At 43.6% G+C, this 15,921-nt stretch overlaps 1 protein-coding gene and 1 long non-coding RNA gene across 2 annotated transcripts in view; both read right to left on the bottom strand.

The window, feature by feature from the left end:
- LOC116576412 overlaps positions 1-15,921 on the bottom strand; it is a 51,716-nt gene that overhangs the window by 1,278 nt on the left and 34,517 nt on the right. Inside the window, exon 2 of the long non-coding RNA XR_004280144.1 lies at positions 4,195-4,286. This is a non-coding gene — a long non-coding RNA (uncharacterized LOC116576412). The remainder of the gene's footprint in view (positions 1-4,194; positions 4,287-15,921) is intronic.
- LOC116576411 (60S ribosomal protein L23a-like) lies at positions 11,890-12,375 on the bottom strand. The gene has a single exon (XM_032318597.1). It carries the CDS (start codon positions 12,358-12,360, stop codon positions 11,890-11,892), a length of 471 nt encoding a protein of 156 aa, XP_032174488.1. The 5' UTR covers positions 12,361-12,375.

Below are 15,921 nucleotides of genomic sequence, written 5' to 3'. Positions count from 1 at the left end.
TGTCAACAGGTCAAGCTGAAGCCTCAGGAAGGATTTCAGGCTCTCCACACCCCGGCAGCTAGGAAGTATTTGAGGACCGGCTTGAGCTCTGCAGGCCTCTGAGGGCCCCAAAAGCCAAGGGCTGGCTGACATGGTGTAGACCACATATATGTGGGCCATGCAGGTCAGGGCGGTCAGGGACCTTGACCTGAGCAATGTCCGGTGAGGCCAGTCACAGGAGGCGGTCATTAGGGAACCTGGCATCTGCCTAATTCCAAGGTTTAAGCTCCACAAATGCATATATTCCCCCTGAAGGCGGAGCTGCAGAAATAAGATCGGCCTTGCCTGGGCAGGGCTAGGTTAGATGACTGGAGGACCCCCAAGAAACACCTGAGGAGCCAGGATGGTTGAGAAGCTTGACACCTCATCAGGGTATCTAAGGCTGCTGCCTTAGAAAGATTTTCAGGGTTGGCCTCCTTTGTCCTGGAGGCTATGTAGGTGGTTGGATACTGCCCTCCTGTCTTAGGGCAAAGCTGAGTAGGCCAGCCTGGGTATCCTATCATCTAATAAGAGATACCTGGGAGTCTTGATTGTTGGCAAACCCATCAGGAAGCCAATGCAAATGGAAGCAATGCAGATTGCTTCCTCACAAGGATTATCAGGGGGTGGGGCTCCCTCCATCCTGAGGTCATTCAGGTGCCTGAGTTCAGGCTGGGGTTCCACAGGCCTGGAGTGCCCCCTGCAGCCCAAGGCCGACAGTGGCGTGCCAACAGCGCATGCGCGGTTCTCCCTCCCAGGTTAAATTGGCCTGGGATCTAGAACAGGGAAGACTTGGAGGTTTTTCAACAGCCTCGCTTGGGAAGAACCAGACCCATAGGACGGGTTGTCTTCCATTTGGAGACATCGGGGGATCCTGGTTCCTAAAGAAGCTCAAGACCCCATCCAGAGTCACGTCCACACGGGAACTGTCTCCCATTAGTAGGGGTCCACTAGAAGCAATTTTCATAAGGTGAGCTCCCTTCTCGCCGGTCACTATGTAAGTGGTGGGGGCCTGGCCAGCGTTTCACAGGCTCTGAGGACTGGGTCTGCCCAAGATTGGCTTACAGGGGACGCCTGGGTGGCTCAGTTGGTTGGACGACTGCCTCCGGCCCAGGTCATGATCCCAGAGTCCCGGGATCGAGTCCCGCATCGGGCTCCCAGCTCCATGGGGAGTCTGCTTTGCTCTCTGACCTTCTCCTTGCTCATGCTCTCTCTCACTGTCTCTCTCTCAAATAAATAAAATCTTTAAATAAAAAAAAAAAAAAAAAAAAAGATTGGCTTACAGGATGTGTGTGTGGCTGCGGGTGTAGGTCAGGGAAGCTGGAGACCTGGAACAGGGCGAGCATCTGGAGATGTCAGGTCAGGGGAGCAGGTTCTTAAAATTACAAAGCATCTGCCTAATTCCAAACCCTGCCCTACGGCATTGTTCGTATTCTCACCGAAGGCAGTCCTTGAGAGATCTGGAGTACCCCCCCAATGAGAGACACCGGGGAACGGTGGTGGAGGCAGAAACTCGGACCTCAGGAGACAGTAAGGCCACAAAGGACTGTCTCTCATTTCAGCAGCTCAGAGTGATTTTTGATTTTCGGGGAGCTGGCTCTCTCCATTTTTGAGGCTATGCCAGTGGCTGGCTCTGGACATTTGCTCCACGGGCCAGGAGGGCCCAGCGGCCAAAGGGCAGCTGATGGGGTATGTACTGCATGTGCACAGGCCAGGGCAGTCAGGGATCTGGAAAAATACAAGTGCCCTGTGAGGCCAGGTCACAGGGACAGGCTATATCTGAACTGCCTTGCCAGGGTGGGGCCCAGCAGCAGGGCCAGGGTCCCCTCCAATAAAAGACACCTGGAAATATTTGCTGGTTAAACCTGGGACCCCTCAGGCAGCAAGGCCACATGGGGGTGTCTGTCAACCATTGTAGCTATGGGCTCAGTGTGATTTTTTTTTGAAAGGTGGGCTCCGTCCATGCCGGAGGCTCTGCGGGTGGTTGGGGCCTGGCTAGATTTTCACAGGCTTGGAGTACCAGGTCTGCCAGCAGCCGGCTTACAGGATATGTGCTGTGTATGTGTGGTCCGTGCAGGTCAAGGTAGCCAGAGACCAGGACCAGAGCAAGTCTTGTAAGTAGTAGGGTTCATAGGAACAGGCTCTTGGGGTTACAAGTCATCTGCCTAATTCCAAGCCCCAACCTACACGATTGTAATTGAGATGAACATGCATATTCCGGTGAAGTCAGACTTTGAGGAGTCTGGACTCCCTTGCACGGCTAGATCAATGGGCTGGCAGGGTTATCCTACCATAAGAGACTCCTGGGAACTTTGATGGACGCAGAAGCCCAGGACTTCAGCATGCAGTGAGTCAACATGAGGATGGACTTTTGCCCCTTTCTATGGCTGTTTCAGAACAATTTGAGGGCAACTTGGAGCAAGTTAAAGCTGCTGACTTGGAAAGATTTTCAGAGTTGGGCTCCTTTGTCCCTGAGGCTATGCAGGTGGTTGGATACTGGCCCCAGCTTCAGGAGCCAGTATCCGAGGATACTGCCCTCCTGTCTTAGGGCAAGGCTGAGCAGGCTAGCTTGGGTATCTATCATCGAATAAGAGATACCTGGGAGTCCTGGTTGTTGGCAAACCCTGGAACACTTACAGGCAGCAAGTTCAAATCAAGACTGATGGTGGCCAATCTGCAGCTTCTGCTTCCTCATGATTTGGGGGCTGGGCCCTGCCCCATTAGTCTGGAGGGGCCCAGCTGCTTCAGGCCATCTGAGGGGACATGAACTGCCTGCACAAGGTCAAAGTAGTTCAAGGTAGCCAGGAACCTGGGGAAGGGTATGGATCCAGGTGGGCCATGTCAAGGAATAGGATGGGGTGGACAAAGGCATGTGCCTCAGTTCAGACTGTAACTTAAGCAAATATCGGGCTTCCTTTGAAGACCAAGCTGGAGGATACCTGACTGCCTTGCCTGGGTGGGGCGGGGCTTTCTCAAGGGGTGTTACCTAATAAGAGGCACCTGGGAATCCTGGTGGCTGGAGCAGCCCAGAACCCCTGCAGGCAGGAAGTGCAAATGGGGAGTGATGGTGGCCAGTTTGCCGCTGCGGCCCCAGGGTGCTATTTCATGGTGGGCACACTCCACACTGTAGCCTAGGCAGGTACTGGTGTCTGGTACCACTTCCTTTCCTTGGAGGTCCTCACCTGCCTCGGGGGTATGAACTGCACGTGTAGCCAGGGACCTGCAACAGAGTGCTGGTCTTGGGAGGCTGGATTAGAAGAGTGGCTCTTAAGGACAAGATATGTGGGTACTTGCAATCCCTATCCTTCCCCACAGGCACTGTCCCCTCCGAGGCAGAGCTTGAGGTCACTGGACTGCTGCAGTTCAGGGCCAGGAGTGCTTTCCAGTTATCATCTAATAAGAGACTGTTGAGAGCCTTGAGGGAAGGAAAAGCCTTGGATCCACTCGGACAGCAAGTTCAAATGTGGAGGGACTGTCCCCAGATTGTAGCTGCTACCTCAGGGTGATGTTTGGGGCTGGTCCCATCCCCACTAAACCCATGCGGGTGTCTGGGAGTGGGCCGTGGCTCCCCAGAGCTGCAGGGCCCCGGCAACCCCGAGGGGCTGGAGTGGAGCTGACCGCACACGCACTGCACTGGACAGGTCAGGTGAGCCAGGAGCCTGTAACAGGGCGAGTGCAGGAGAGGTGGTGTCAGGGTGTGGACTCTCAGCAGCCTGTGTTAGTCATTTGAGTCTCACTTTTAATATCTGGCCTCTGTACACACAAAATTCTGCTTCTTTCTCCTGTTAATCTATCTTACGGCAATTTAACTCTTAGGCCACTAGGAGAATGTTGAAGAGTACAGAAATATTTTGCCTCTGCAAAACTTGGTGTGATGGGCAGGGTGAATGTCCCTGGCTGAACAGAACTGCAGCTGAAAGGGGGTAGGGGGGTGGGGGGGGTAACTAATGTACCTGCAAGTGGTGAGAGTCCTTTTTCTCTTTCTAAATTTAGATCAGCTGGAGAAAATATTTGTGGAATCGGTTGCTTGGACTTGGAAAATCTAGTAAATTTGGTAGAATAGTCTTGGTTTGACTAATCATGTCCTTCCTGAGGTGGTCAATGCTTTCCCTTATCTCGTATCATCTGTCATAAATAGGAGTCACTAAGGGGAAAGAATGTCACCCTGGGCCTTACCAGCCTGCTGTTCAAGTCGGGCTCATAGACTGGTGTGTTCACGATTCTTCTCCAACTGGGGTCTGTTTGGACAAACTTTGATGTGGGTTCCCCTTGTAAAAAACAAAACAAAACAAAACAACAACGAAAAAAACAGATGAAGTTTTTCCTTTCATCTTGTTCTATGTGCCAAGAGCTTGATCCTGTGACCAGCGAGAACATTCTGTTTGTCTCCACCATTCAGAGAGAACACTTACTTGGATATACCTTGCTGGCCAATTGAATAGACCAGGGTTCTGAAGCAAGAGGTTGTAAGCAGCACTCTGTCCACCAATGCCAAGGGAGTTGTCACAAGAGGTTGCTGCCCAAAGGGGACCTTTGTCATCTTAACTTTGTTGCTCCTTAGCCCTGGAAAAGTCCCATTCTAGTAGTGCCTGCCTGGTGAAATAGCTTAGGGGGTCAGAGACTGGAGACCTCTTACATTTTCGTGGGAGACCACAGACACGGTCTTCACTACACCATCGTTTTTGTTACTGGACAAGGGCCCATTGCTCAATGTACACGAAGCCAAACACCGATGCTGGTTTTGTGATAGAGAAAAAGGGTTTTATTGCAGGGTGCCAAGCAAGAAGGTGGGAGAAAATTTCTCAAATCTGCCTCCCCAAAGGGTGGAAATTAGGTGTATTTAAGTATAAGGGATGAGGATGTGTGTAGGTTGATTGGAATATGTTAGTTGGTTATATGGGAAAAGGGAGGACTCCTCCTTTCTGGTTATGGGAATCTAGGAATCCTGTCTTTTCATGGGACACATGTTCATTAAATGTTAGAGTAAGCATGATGATGGGGGAGATCTCAGAGTGTGTCATCACAAAAGTTAATTTCATTCACTCTTGAACCCGTCTGTACAGCTGCAAGAATTCTTCCCAGTTTGCTCTAGTCTTAGCTAGTCTTACTGGTGGTCAGTCAACTTCTGCAAAACAAGCTCATAAATCAATCAGGTTATCCAGAGTTTCCTTAGGGTGGAACAGCCAAGCGTTCTTTAACTCAGCATATTGGTTTTACTCCCCTCTATCATTTGATCATTTTCCAGTCTTGAGGGATTGGGAAGACGACCACTCTGGCTACTTCCTGCTGATTTTAGGGGCACAGTTTAGGACTTGAGGAATGAAATTATTTTTTACTTAACTTGGAAGTATATTCTTGTTCCTGGTTCTGCATGTTCATTTAGCATAACTAGGATATTAGTTCTTTGTTTGACCACCTTGAAACAACACCATGCACATTTTGTCATTCCAGATCTAATAACTGGTATGATGCATATGGGTATATCCACTTTAATTAGTCCCTTAATATATCCACTTTAATTAATGCCTGAGAGAATCTGTGAAAATAAGCCTGAAAACCAGTCTGAGCCCAGAATTCCCCTGTCACCATATCCATTTTTTTAAATACGCAACTTGTTCTCATGTAAAGTTACCAAGTCTTTCATGAATGGACAAGTCAAAGAGCTTTCTTAGGTCTGGAAGTCCCAATGCTGCTGCCTTCAACAAAAATTTTTAATGACGTGGAATGCCTGGTGACATTATCCTGTCCAATTACAGAGTTCATTGTTTCCTCAGTTGATGGCTTCATAGAAGGGCTTCGCTGTGAAGCCAAAGTAGGGAATCTAGATATGGAAGAATTCTGCCATATCTAAAAATCTCCACAGTTGTCTCTGGATAGTGGGTAACACAGTCCTGGCTAATAACTCTTCCCCTGTCAGGAAGGAAACTTCTTTGCCCCTGAGAAGACCATTCAAACAGCAAATATTTCACAGAGAGTTGAGAAATTTGACCCCCTTTTTTGGATACTTCATCCCCAATCAGCAAGAAAGTTCTGAGTCAAATAGTCTTTAGTCTCTGGTCCTATTGGCTATCAAAATGTCAGCCACATATTGAAGCAAGGCACCCTCTCTGAGCTGAAGTTCTCGAAGATCTTTAGCCAGAACCTCACCAAAAGAAGGACATTCTTAAATCCTTGGGGGAGTACAGTTCAGCATTACTGCTGCTTAACCTTCGTGTTCAAGTCTTCCCATTCAAAGGCCAATAGTTCTTGAGATTCTGGACTTTGAGGCACACAGAGAAACACCTCCTTTAAGAATCCAGTGAACCAGTGAAGAACTCCAGACAAGGTGATGAGCAAGGTGTAAGGGTTAGGTACCACCAGGTGACCATTTTCCATTATTTGTCTAATTGCTCTGAGGTCTTGGGCAAAGTAATATTCTTTTGTGCGGTCTTCTAAACCAGCAAGATTGCAGTGTTAGAAGTAAGGGACAGGACTGAATTAGTCCTGTTTTAAAAAGGCAATCGCCAGAGTCTACAAATCTCATGTAAGATGTTCTCTTAGGGAACACTGTTTTAGGTTTGGAATCTTTGCCTTAGGCAAAACCTCACCTGAATGCGTGCTATGGTTTTTGCCCCTCCAGTCATCCCATCTGCCTGCATTGGGGTTTACCTTTTGTAGAATCTCTTCTGACACGACCATTGGCTGTTCCTGTCCTTACTGTAATATTGCCTGGAATGCTCACATTGCTCTGGTAGTACTTTGATATCTCTTCATGCAGACAAAAAAGTGATGTGAGTATTGAGCTCATTCAGCAGGTCCCTTCTGAATAGTGGAGTGGGACACTGAGGCTTATACAAAAAACTATGCTGCAGGTAAGTTTTTCCAACTTGACAACCTAGGGGTTGGAAGAACCATCTTTGCAAAGGTTCTCCTGATACTCCCGTTAATTTCATGGAGGATAATTTTATTAATCAAGTATTTAATACAGAACAGGTGGTGCCTGTGTCAATCAAAAACTTTGTCATCCACCTTCCCACTTTCAGTTGTGCCAGGGCTCCTTGTGAGAAGGGTTAATGGAGCCTGTGGGTTGTAATAGAGTGAAGGCTTCATCACTTTTGATCAGTCTCAGTAAGCTGGGACATTTCAAGAGTAATGTGCTCTTGCTTCCCTTTTTCTCCAGGAGCTTTATTTAATCTAGGGGCAATTCTTTCTTCCAATGGCACATTGCCAAGGCCCCATTGTAGTGTGCCCCTTCTGATTCTGCTTGCCAGGAGTTCTTACCTTGGGTTTGTCACTTCTTTGTCCTTCCCGTGTAAGGGCAGTAGCAAGCTAGGTCACCTGTTTCATCTTGCATTGCTTCTTTTTCTCCTTTTTGTGATCTCTACCGTTAAAGACCTCAAAGGCAGTTTCTCCCAGTTGTGACATAGACCTTTCTATGGCCCTTCCAACGTCTGTCATTTCTTTTGAATATCTAGGACCCTAGCATAATTTCCCGTAGCATTTGTATCTCAGTTGGGGTCAGCCACCAGCACCACCATGGCAGCTGCAGTCCTTATCAGATTGGCTAGAGCCCTAGCCAGGAGCTTATCAGCTTCTTCTAACATCATTCTCCACTCTTCCGACATACGGAGAATGATTACTAAACTCTGTACCTTTGCCCAGATGAGGTTATGGGTGGCAAGATTGGAGAGAACAAATTTTCTATTCCTTTTGGAGCTATATCTATATGTTGGCTTATTATTTTTCCAGTTAAACAAGTTGGAAGTAGAGAAAAAGCAAAGGTACACAAATCATTTCAACCGATTGGTCACCATTGTTTCCTCAATGGTCACTTGCCTTAAAGGGAATTGCCCTGCCTCAATTTGAGTGACTCCCTGGCCAAATTTTGCTCCCTTCCCTGTTAAGTATGAGGAGAGACTATTCCTTTTTGTTCTGACTCCTCACGAGCCTGGGACCCTAGAGCCCAGGGCTCGGAGGTTTGCATAGCTGGAGCCCCTGCTGCACCACCCTATGGAGGTCGACCTGGACCTTTGGTAAATTCAGCTGCATAAGTTAAGGGGTCATCCTGTCGCTTATTAGATTCTGGTAACACTGCCCTTTGGGGGTTTATCCCCCTGTTGGACCATAATCTTACATTTCATCTGTACCAGCTTGTTTTGCTACAACAACACGAAAGATTGTACAGACAGAATATCTTCATCTCATTTCTCCTCTCTTTTACAGAACAATTCTAACTGAAGAATAGCATTATAATCCAAAGGCCCATTTTCAAGTTACATTTCTCAGGAGTCCAGGGAGCACTGTGGCCCAGCAATATTAAGGAAAAATGTTGTCTTGTTTTTCATGGGATCATAACTACAAGCTGCTGAGATTTTAAGTATGCATACCAAAGGGCTGCATGAAGAGATCAAATTATTACCCATGCTTTGGCTTTAACTTACTTCTTTTATTCTAACCAAGATATTGCCTAATATAATGCTAGCAAAACTAGATGCACATTATCAAAAAATTCAAGAAGTAAGAAAACCAGAGGATTTCTATGGGTAGGGTCCCTAACTCTTCCTTGATGTCAGGATTTCCCCCAGCGAAGGCTTCCTTTCAGAAGTCAAAGCTTCCTTGTGGAACTCTATCAAGTTGACCCCCAGAAGAGGCTCAAAGAGAAGAAAAACTTGTCCCATGCTGTCGCACATGAAGTATTCAAGAACAGACCTTTTCCAAATCAAGTCCTGTTTTTCTACCACAAAAAAGAAACTAAAATGTGAAGGTTCGCATCATCCCACCATGCGGGGACCCCTACGCCTTCCTGGATCAATGGTCCTGGCAGCTGCTGGACCCTTCACAGAATCCTGGGCGAGCAAGGGGCAGTGAACAATAGACAAGTGTCCAGAGAGGACTTAGGGTCCCTTCATGGTCACCAATTTTGTTACTGAACACGGGTCCATTGCCTAGTGCTCAGCAAGTCCAACACTGATGCTGGTTTTGTGGTAGAGGAAAGGGTTTTATTGCAGGGCACCAAACAAGGAAATGGGAGAAAATTTCTCAAATCTGCCTCCACAAAGGGTTGAAGTTAGGTGTATTTAAGAACAAGGGGGTGGGGGGGGCACACCTGGGTGGCTCAGTGGGTTAGGCCACTGCCTTCGGCTCGGGTCATGATCTCAGGGTCCTGGGATCAAATCCCTCATCGGGCTCTCTGCTCAGCAGGAAGCCTGCTTCCCCCTCTCTCTCTGCCTGCCTCTCTGCCTACTTGTGATCACTCTCTGTCAAATAAATAAATAAAATATTAAAAAAAAAAAAAAAAGAACAAGGGAGCAGGATGTCATAGGTATGTAGGTTGAATGGACTATGTTGATTGGATATAGGGGAAAAGAGAAGTGTTCTCCTTTCTGGGTATGGAAATTCAGGAACCCTATCTTTTCATGGGACACATGTCCATTAAATGTCAGGGTAGCATGAAGATGGGGGAGAGCTCAGAATGTGTCATCACAGAAGTTACTTTCGTTTACTCCTGGTCCTGTCTGTGCAACTGCAAGAATTCTTCTTGGTTTGTTCCAGGTTCAGCCAGTCTTGCTGGTGGTCAGTCAACTTCTGCAAAACAAGCTCATAAGTCAGTCAGGTTAACCAGAGTTTCCTTAGGGTAGAACAGTGAAGCATTTAATCCAATGTTTTGGTTTCACTACCTGTGGAATGAAGACCTTTGCTTTCTTAGACTATTTTGGGGAGTAAAGTTTTGGATCACAGGGGCTGTGTTATCTAGGCTCTCTCTGAGGACACTTGTGTCCATGGTCTAAACCTGGAGAGTGTTCCCCAGTATTTTTTTAATCAATTAAAATTTTAATTACAAAATAGTGATTCGAAAGCTCCACATATTACTCAGTGCCCTTCAAGGTCAGTGTACTTTAAATCCCCTCACCAATTTCACCCATCCCCCAGCCCACCTCCCCTTTGGTAACCATCTGTTTTTTCTCTATGGTTAAGAGTCTAGGCTTTGGTTTCTTTTTATTTTCTTTGTTTATTTGTTTTGTTTCTTAAATTCCATATAGGAGTGAAATCATACGGTATTGGTCTTTCTCTGACTTAGCTCATTTAGCATAATACTCTCTAGATCCTTCCATGTTGTTGCAAATAGCAAGATTTCATCCTTTTATGGCTGGATAATAATCCATTGTGTGTGTGTGTGTGTGTGTGTGTGTGTGTGTGTGTGTGTGTACAGCTTCTTTATCGATACATCTATCGATGGACACTTGGGCTGCCTCTATATCTTGGCTACGTAAATAATGCTGCAATAAAATAGGGGTGCATAGGCCCCTTCAAATTAGTGTTTTCATATTCTTTGTGTAAGTACCCTGTCGTGTGATTACTGGATCATAGGGTAGTTTTATTTTTAACTTTTTGAGGAACCTCCATACTGTTTTCCACAGTAGCTGCACCAGTTTGCTTTCCCACCAACAGTGCAAAAGGGTTCTTTCACCAATGTCATATAGTTCAGAGTTTTACCCCTTTGGTTAGGTTTATTCCTAGGTATCTTCTTATTTTTGGTGCAATTGTAAATGGGATTTTTTTCCTTAATTTCTCTTTATGCTGCTTCATTATTAGTGTATAGAAACACAAAAGATCCTGTGACTTCACAGAATTCATTTATTAGTTCCTGCAGATTTTGATGGAGTCTTCTAGGTTTTCTCTATATAGTATCATGTCATCTGTAAATCAAAGTTCTACTTCTTCTTTACCAATTTATATATATCTTATTTCTTACTTGATTGGTATAACTAGGACTTCTGGTACTATGTCGAATAAAAGTGGTTAGATCATCCTTGTCTTGTTCCTGACCTTAGGGAGTAAGCTCTCAATTTTTCCCCATTGAGTATGATGTTCATTGTAGGTTTTTCATAGATGACCTTTCTTATGTTGGGGGTGTGTTCCCTCTAAACCCACTTTGTCAAGAACTTTTATCATGAATGGATGTTGTATTTTATCAAATGCTTCTTCTGCATCTATTGAAATGATCATATTGGTTTTTATCCTTTCTCTTACTGATGTGATGTATCACATTGATTTGCAAATATTGAACCACCCTTATATTCCAGGAATAAATACATTTTATCATGGTGACTGATTTTTTTTAATGTATTGTTGGATTCTATTTGCTAGTATTTTGTTGGGGATTTTTGCCTCTATGTTCATCAGAGATATTGGCCTATAGTTCTTTTTTGTGGGGTCTTTAATGGGTTTTTAATGGGTTTTGGTATCAGGTAACACCGACCTCAGAATGAATTTTGAAGTTTCCTTCTATTTTGCGGGATAGTTTGAGTACAATAAGTGTTAAGTCTTCTTTATACGTTTGGTAGAATTTGCCATAGAACTGTTTGGTCCTAGACTTTTGCTTATTGCGAGTTTTTTTTTAATTACAATTCAATCTCCTTGCTGGTAATTAGTCTGTTCAAATTTTTTATTTCTTCCTGCTGCAGTTTTGGCTATTTATGTGTTTCTAGGAACTCATCTATTTCTTCTGGGTTGTCTAGTTTGTTGGCATATAGTTTTTTATAATATTTTATGACAATTATTTGTTCCTGTGATGTTGGTACTTCTCCTCTTTCATTGGTGATTTTGTTTATTCAAGACCTGTTTTTTAGGAGTCTGGCTAGAGGTTTATCTATTTTGTTGATCCTTTCAACCAACTCCTGGTTTCATTAATCTATTTTACTGTTTTTTTTTTTTTAGTTTCTATTTTGTTTACTTCTGCTCTGATCTTTATTTTTTTCCTTATTTCTGCTGGTTTTAGGTTGTTCTTTTTCTAGCTCCTTCAGGTGTAAGGTTATGTTGTTTGAGATTTTTCTTGCTTTTTTTTTTTTATCATGAAAAAACTGTATTTAGATTTAGCCAGCTGGACTCAGTTTAGATGATCCCAATTTTGTTGGCAACATCCAAAGCATCATAGTCAGGGGCCAGCCGAACATATGCCTTCTTCTCTCCATCAGGCCTGATTAAGGTGTTGACCTTGGCTACATCAATGTCATAGAGCTTCTTCACAGCCTGTTTGATCTGGTGCTTGTTGGCCTTGACATCCACAATGAACACAAGTGTGTTGTTGTCTTCTATTTTCTTCATGGCTGACTCAGTAGTCAGGGGGAACTTGATGATGGCATAGTGGTCAAGCTTGTTTCTCCTGGGAGCACTCTTTCGAGGGTATTTGGGTTGCCTTCGGAGACGCAGAGTCTTGGGTCCTCGGAACGTAGGTGATGTGCGGATCTTCTTTTTTTTGTGACTGTGGACGCCTTTCAGCACCGCTTTCTTGGCTTTCAAAGCCTTTGCTTTGGCTTCGGCTTTGGGAGGGGCAGGGGCTTCCTTCTTAGCTTTCGGCACCATCTTCCTTTTTCTTGCTTCTTGAGGTACATCTGTACTGCTATAAATTTCCGTCTTCAAATAGCTTTTGCTGGATTCCAAAGATTTTGGATGACTATGCTTTCATTTGTCTCCATTTATTTCCTCTTTGATTTCTTGGTTGACCCATTCACTGTTATATAATTTTTTATTAAATATTATATATAAAATAAAATATTATTATTTTTATTTGATCATGTTATTTAATCTACATATAATTGCATTCTTTCCAGATTTTTTTCTTGTGATTGAGTTCTAATTTCATAGCAGTGTGGTCAGAAAAGATACATGGTAGGAATTTGGTATTTTTGAATTTGTCTTTTTTTTTTGTCAAGACTTATTTTGTGGATACATATGTGATCTATTCTGGAGAATGTTCCATGTGCACTTGAAAAGAATGGGTATGCTTCTCTTCTAGTGTGGAATGTTCTGAATATATCTTTTAGATGGAGCTGATCCAATATGTCACACAAAGTCACTGTTTCCTTGTTGACTTTTAGTCTGGGTGATCTATCCATTGAGGTCAGTGGGATGTTAAAACCCCCTACTATTATTGTATTACTATCAATTGCTTCCATATTCGTTAGTAGCTGCTTTATGTATTAGGGTACTCCCATGTTGGGTACATATTTACATGTGTTATATTTCTTTTTGGATTATTCCTTTTATGATTATACGGTGTCATTCTTTGTCTCTTGTGATAGTCTTTGTTTTAAAGTCTTTTTTGTTCAGTTTAGTCTTAATAGTGTTGTCAGTGCATTCAATCAACTCCAAGGATTAAGGATGGTGTTCACAACGAAAGTGTTGTAAAATCAGCCAAACAGCACAGATGCGTCAAATCACCTGACCAGTACAATGGGTCTCTTAATCACTATGAAGTTTGAAAGAGGTAACCCAAGTAGGGATAATCTTTTCTAACACAATTTTAGCCACAGAAGAGGCATTGGAAAGCTTCAGTCCAGTGAGAAAACATACAAACCATTACTAAAACACTTTATTCTCGAGATGGAGGGAGCTGTATGAAATCCATTTGCCAAACCTCAAATTGTTCATTTGGCAATTTAACATGCCCAGGGCCAGTAGGGAGAGGTTTTCCAATATTGTAATTTGGACAAAAGGAACAACCAAGGTAGGCAGTTTTTGTGGGGTGGTTAACATTTCCCTACCAATATTGGTTCATGAACACTACCATTTTATCAATAGAACAGTAGTTTAATGCATATTCAGTTGTAAGTAGTGGGAATTCCTGCTAGGGCTGGATAGTTATTTGGTCCAAACTAGGGTTCTTTTTATCAAATCAACAATGATTGCATTTTTTATATTGTTTCTTCTTTTCTGGAGCCAATTTTTGGACATCTCTCATCAGTTTTTCTCAATCGTTATTTGAGAGACCATCCCTTTGAAACATAACAGTGGTTTAACTATTGGTCTCCGTGAGAGCTGCATGTGTGGAAATATCAGCAAGGTAGTTTCCTTTAACATGCTGAGAGTCAGGTCTGGAATGTCTGAGAAGCTTAATAATAGCTATAGCCCCTGGCAAAAGTATGGTTTGTAATACATTTTGGACATAGGAACCATTTTTAAATGTATTCTCATTGGAGGTAAGGAGACCTTATTGTTACCATAACATTCCAAAATTATGGGCAACCCCAGAGGCATCAGTATAACCGTTTAGTTTCACCCTTGGCCAAAGTACACACTCAGGTAAGGGCATATAACTCAGCCTGTTGGGCTGCAGTAGCCAAAGATAAAGGTGCTGTCTCAGTGACTTCAAAAGGAGTTGCAATAGAAATGCTTGGCATAATATTTACCATTTTTATCCTTTAATTAGTAACCATCAGTAAACCATGAAAATGCATTGGTAGTAGGGTTGGTTAGAGGGGTTTTCTATAAATTGTCACAGGGAGTCAAAAGGTACAAATTTCCATCCTCAGCCTAACCTATGGTTTTCCATAGGCAAAAATGGAGTGTTACAGGGACTAGTGTAGCAGAGAAGGAGACCCTGAGCCTTGTAATCTCCTGTAATGGGCTTAATACACTGAAGGGGTTCTCCATTTATAGGGAATTAATACCAGGGAGAAGTTTTGCATGGTCCATTTAATCCTGATGGGAGGTACACTGTGGACTCTGTGGATATCACTGAAGGTTTTACCCATAAAGAGGATGGTGGTTGATCTAATGGGAACAAATGATCCAATGTCCTCGGACTCCGCTCTAGCACCATTAGAGACCAAGTATAGAAAAGATGCCAAAGCATCATTTATTTTCCTTGCTTGACTATTTTAGTTATTACTGTCAAATTCTAGAATTATTTCCCCCTTTTGGGAGAAAGAAACGCCTGCATGGTATTTTTCTAAGAAATCTTGAAATAAATACAGGAGGAGGAACTAAAGAGAAAGGAATTGTGTATCTCTCAAAGAGCCTAGACAAAAGGGAATAGATTCAGAGACAGGAACTTGTTGGGGTTTATTAGAGCCCACTACTGTTGGAACTGGTTTAGTACTCCAAGGCAGGGACTGCTTTATAGCAATGGGGTTGATCTCCAAGAATGAAGCTCTGGTGTTAGTAGGAGAAGGAAGAGCTTTCATTCCCATTCTGAAGAATGGTTCCTCTGATCTGATTGAGAGAGAAGACTGGGAAGAGCCCCTTAGCTCCTTGGAGCCCCATCAGTGGTAATTAGGAGGACATTAAAAAGGTTGGCCAGAGGGTCGAAGGCATCTGGAGCACTTAAATTCGTAACAGTCTTCTTTCCAATGCCCTTGGTCTTTGCAATAAGAGCAGAAACTAAGTTTCCAGTTTTGTTTAAAGGTCTTAATTCCCTGGAGTTGAACACTGAAAATTTGAATACTCTTTCCTTTAAATAATTCATCTAGGGTGCAAGTGAGCTGGTTTGCTAAATTAACTAAATCTGGAGTGGATATGATTTCCCATTACATCATGGTCTTTTTAACTAAAAGGGAAAGATCTCATATCTGCCCATTAATAAAGTGTTAAATGCTACCTAAGGGGATTCAACATCTAAGATAAGACCAGAATTTTTTTTTTTAAAGATAGTTTGGAATCAAGGGTAATAATCATGAACAGATTCATCAGGCTTTTGTGTTCAAGCCTGAATTTTCTTCCAATTGACAGGCTTTCTAAAAAAGCTACTATAGGGGTGTCTGGGTGGCTCAGTCAGTTAAGCATCTGCATTCAGGGCATGATCCTGGGGTCCTGGAATGGAGCCCAGCATCTGGGCTCCCTGCTCAGTGGAGAGCTTGCTTTCCCTACTCCGTCTACCTTCTGTTCCCCGGCTTGTGGTCTCTTTCTCTTCTAAATAAGTAAAATCTTTTTTTCTTTTTAGGCTACTATAATTCTTCAGTGGAGATCTCCAGCAAGTGTTCTAGCATCTTGCCAAAAGTTAGGGCTCTGTTTCTCTAAATCCTGTTCAAGATGTTCCCATCAGGCTAGTTTCATGTAACATTTGGACTGATTCACTGATTCTCATCAACAAGCATGTGGACTAATTAATATAAATCTGAGAAATCAGGTTGGCAAGTTTGAAAA

Source organism: Mustela erminea, chromosome 17, assembly GCF_009829155.1.
Source record: "Mustela erminea isolate mMusErm1 chromosome 17, mMusErm1.Pri, whole genome shotgun sequence".
NCBI classification, from domain to species: domain Eukaryota; kingdom Metazoa; phylum Chordata; class Mammalia; order Carnivora; family Mustelidae; genus Mustela; species Mustela erminea.
The sequence above is the reverse complement of the archived record's forward strand: the minus strand, read 5'-3'. Positions and strand labels throughout refer to the sequence as shown.

What these genes read in the sequence shown, in the direction of transcription:
- LOC116576411 (XM_032318597.1), bottom strand. Translation starts at nt 12,360, where the DNA reads ATGGTGCCGAAAGCTAAGAAGGAAGCCCCTGCCCCTCCCAAAGCCGAA.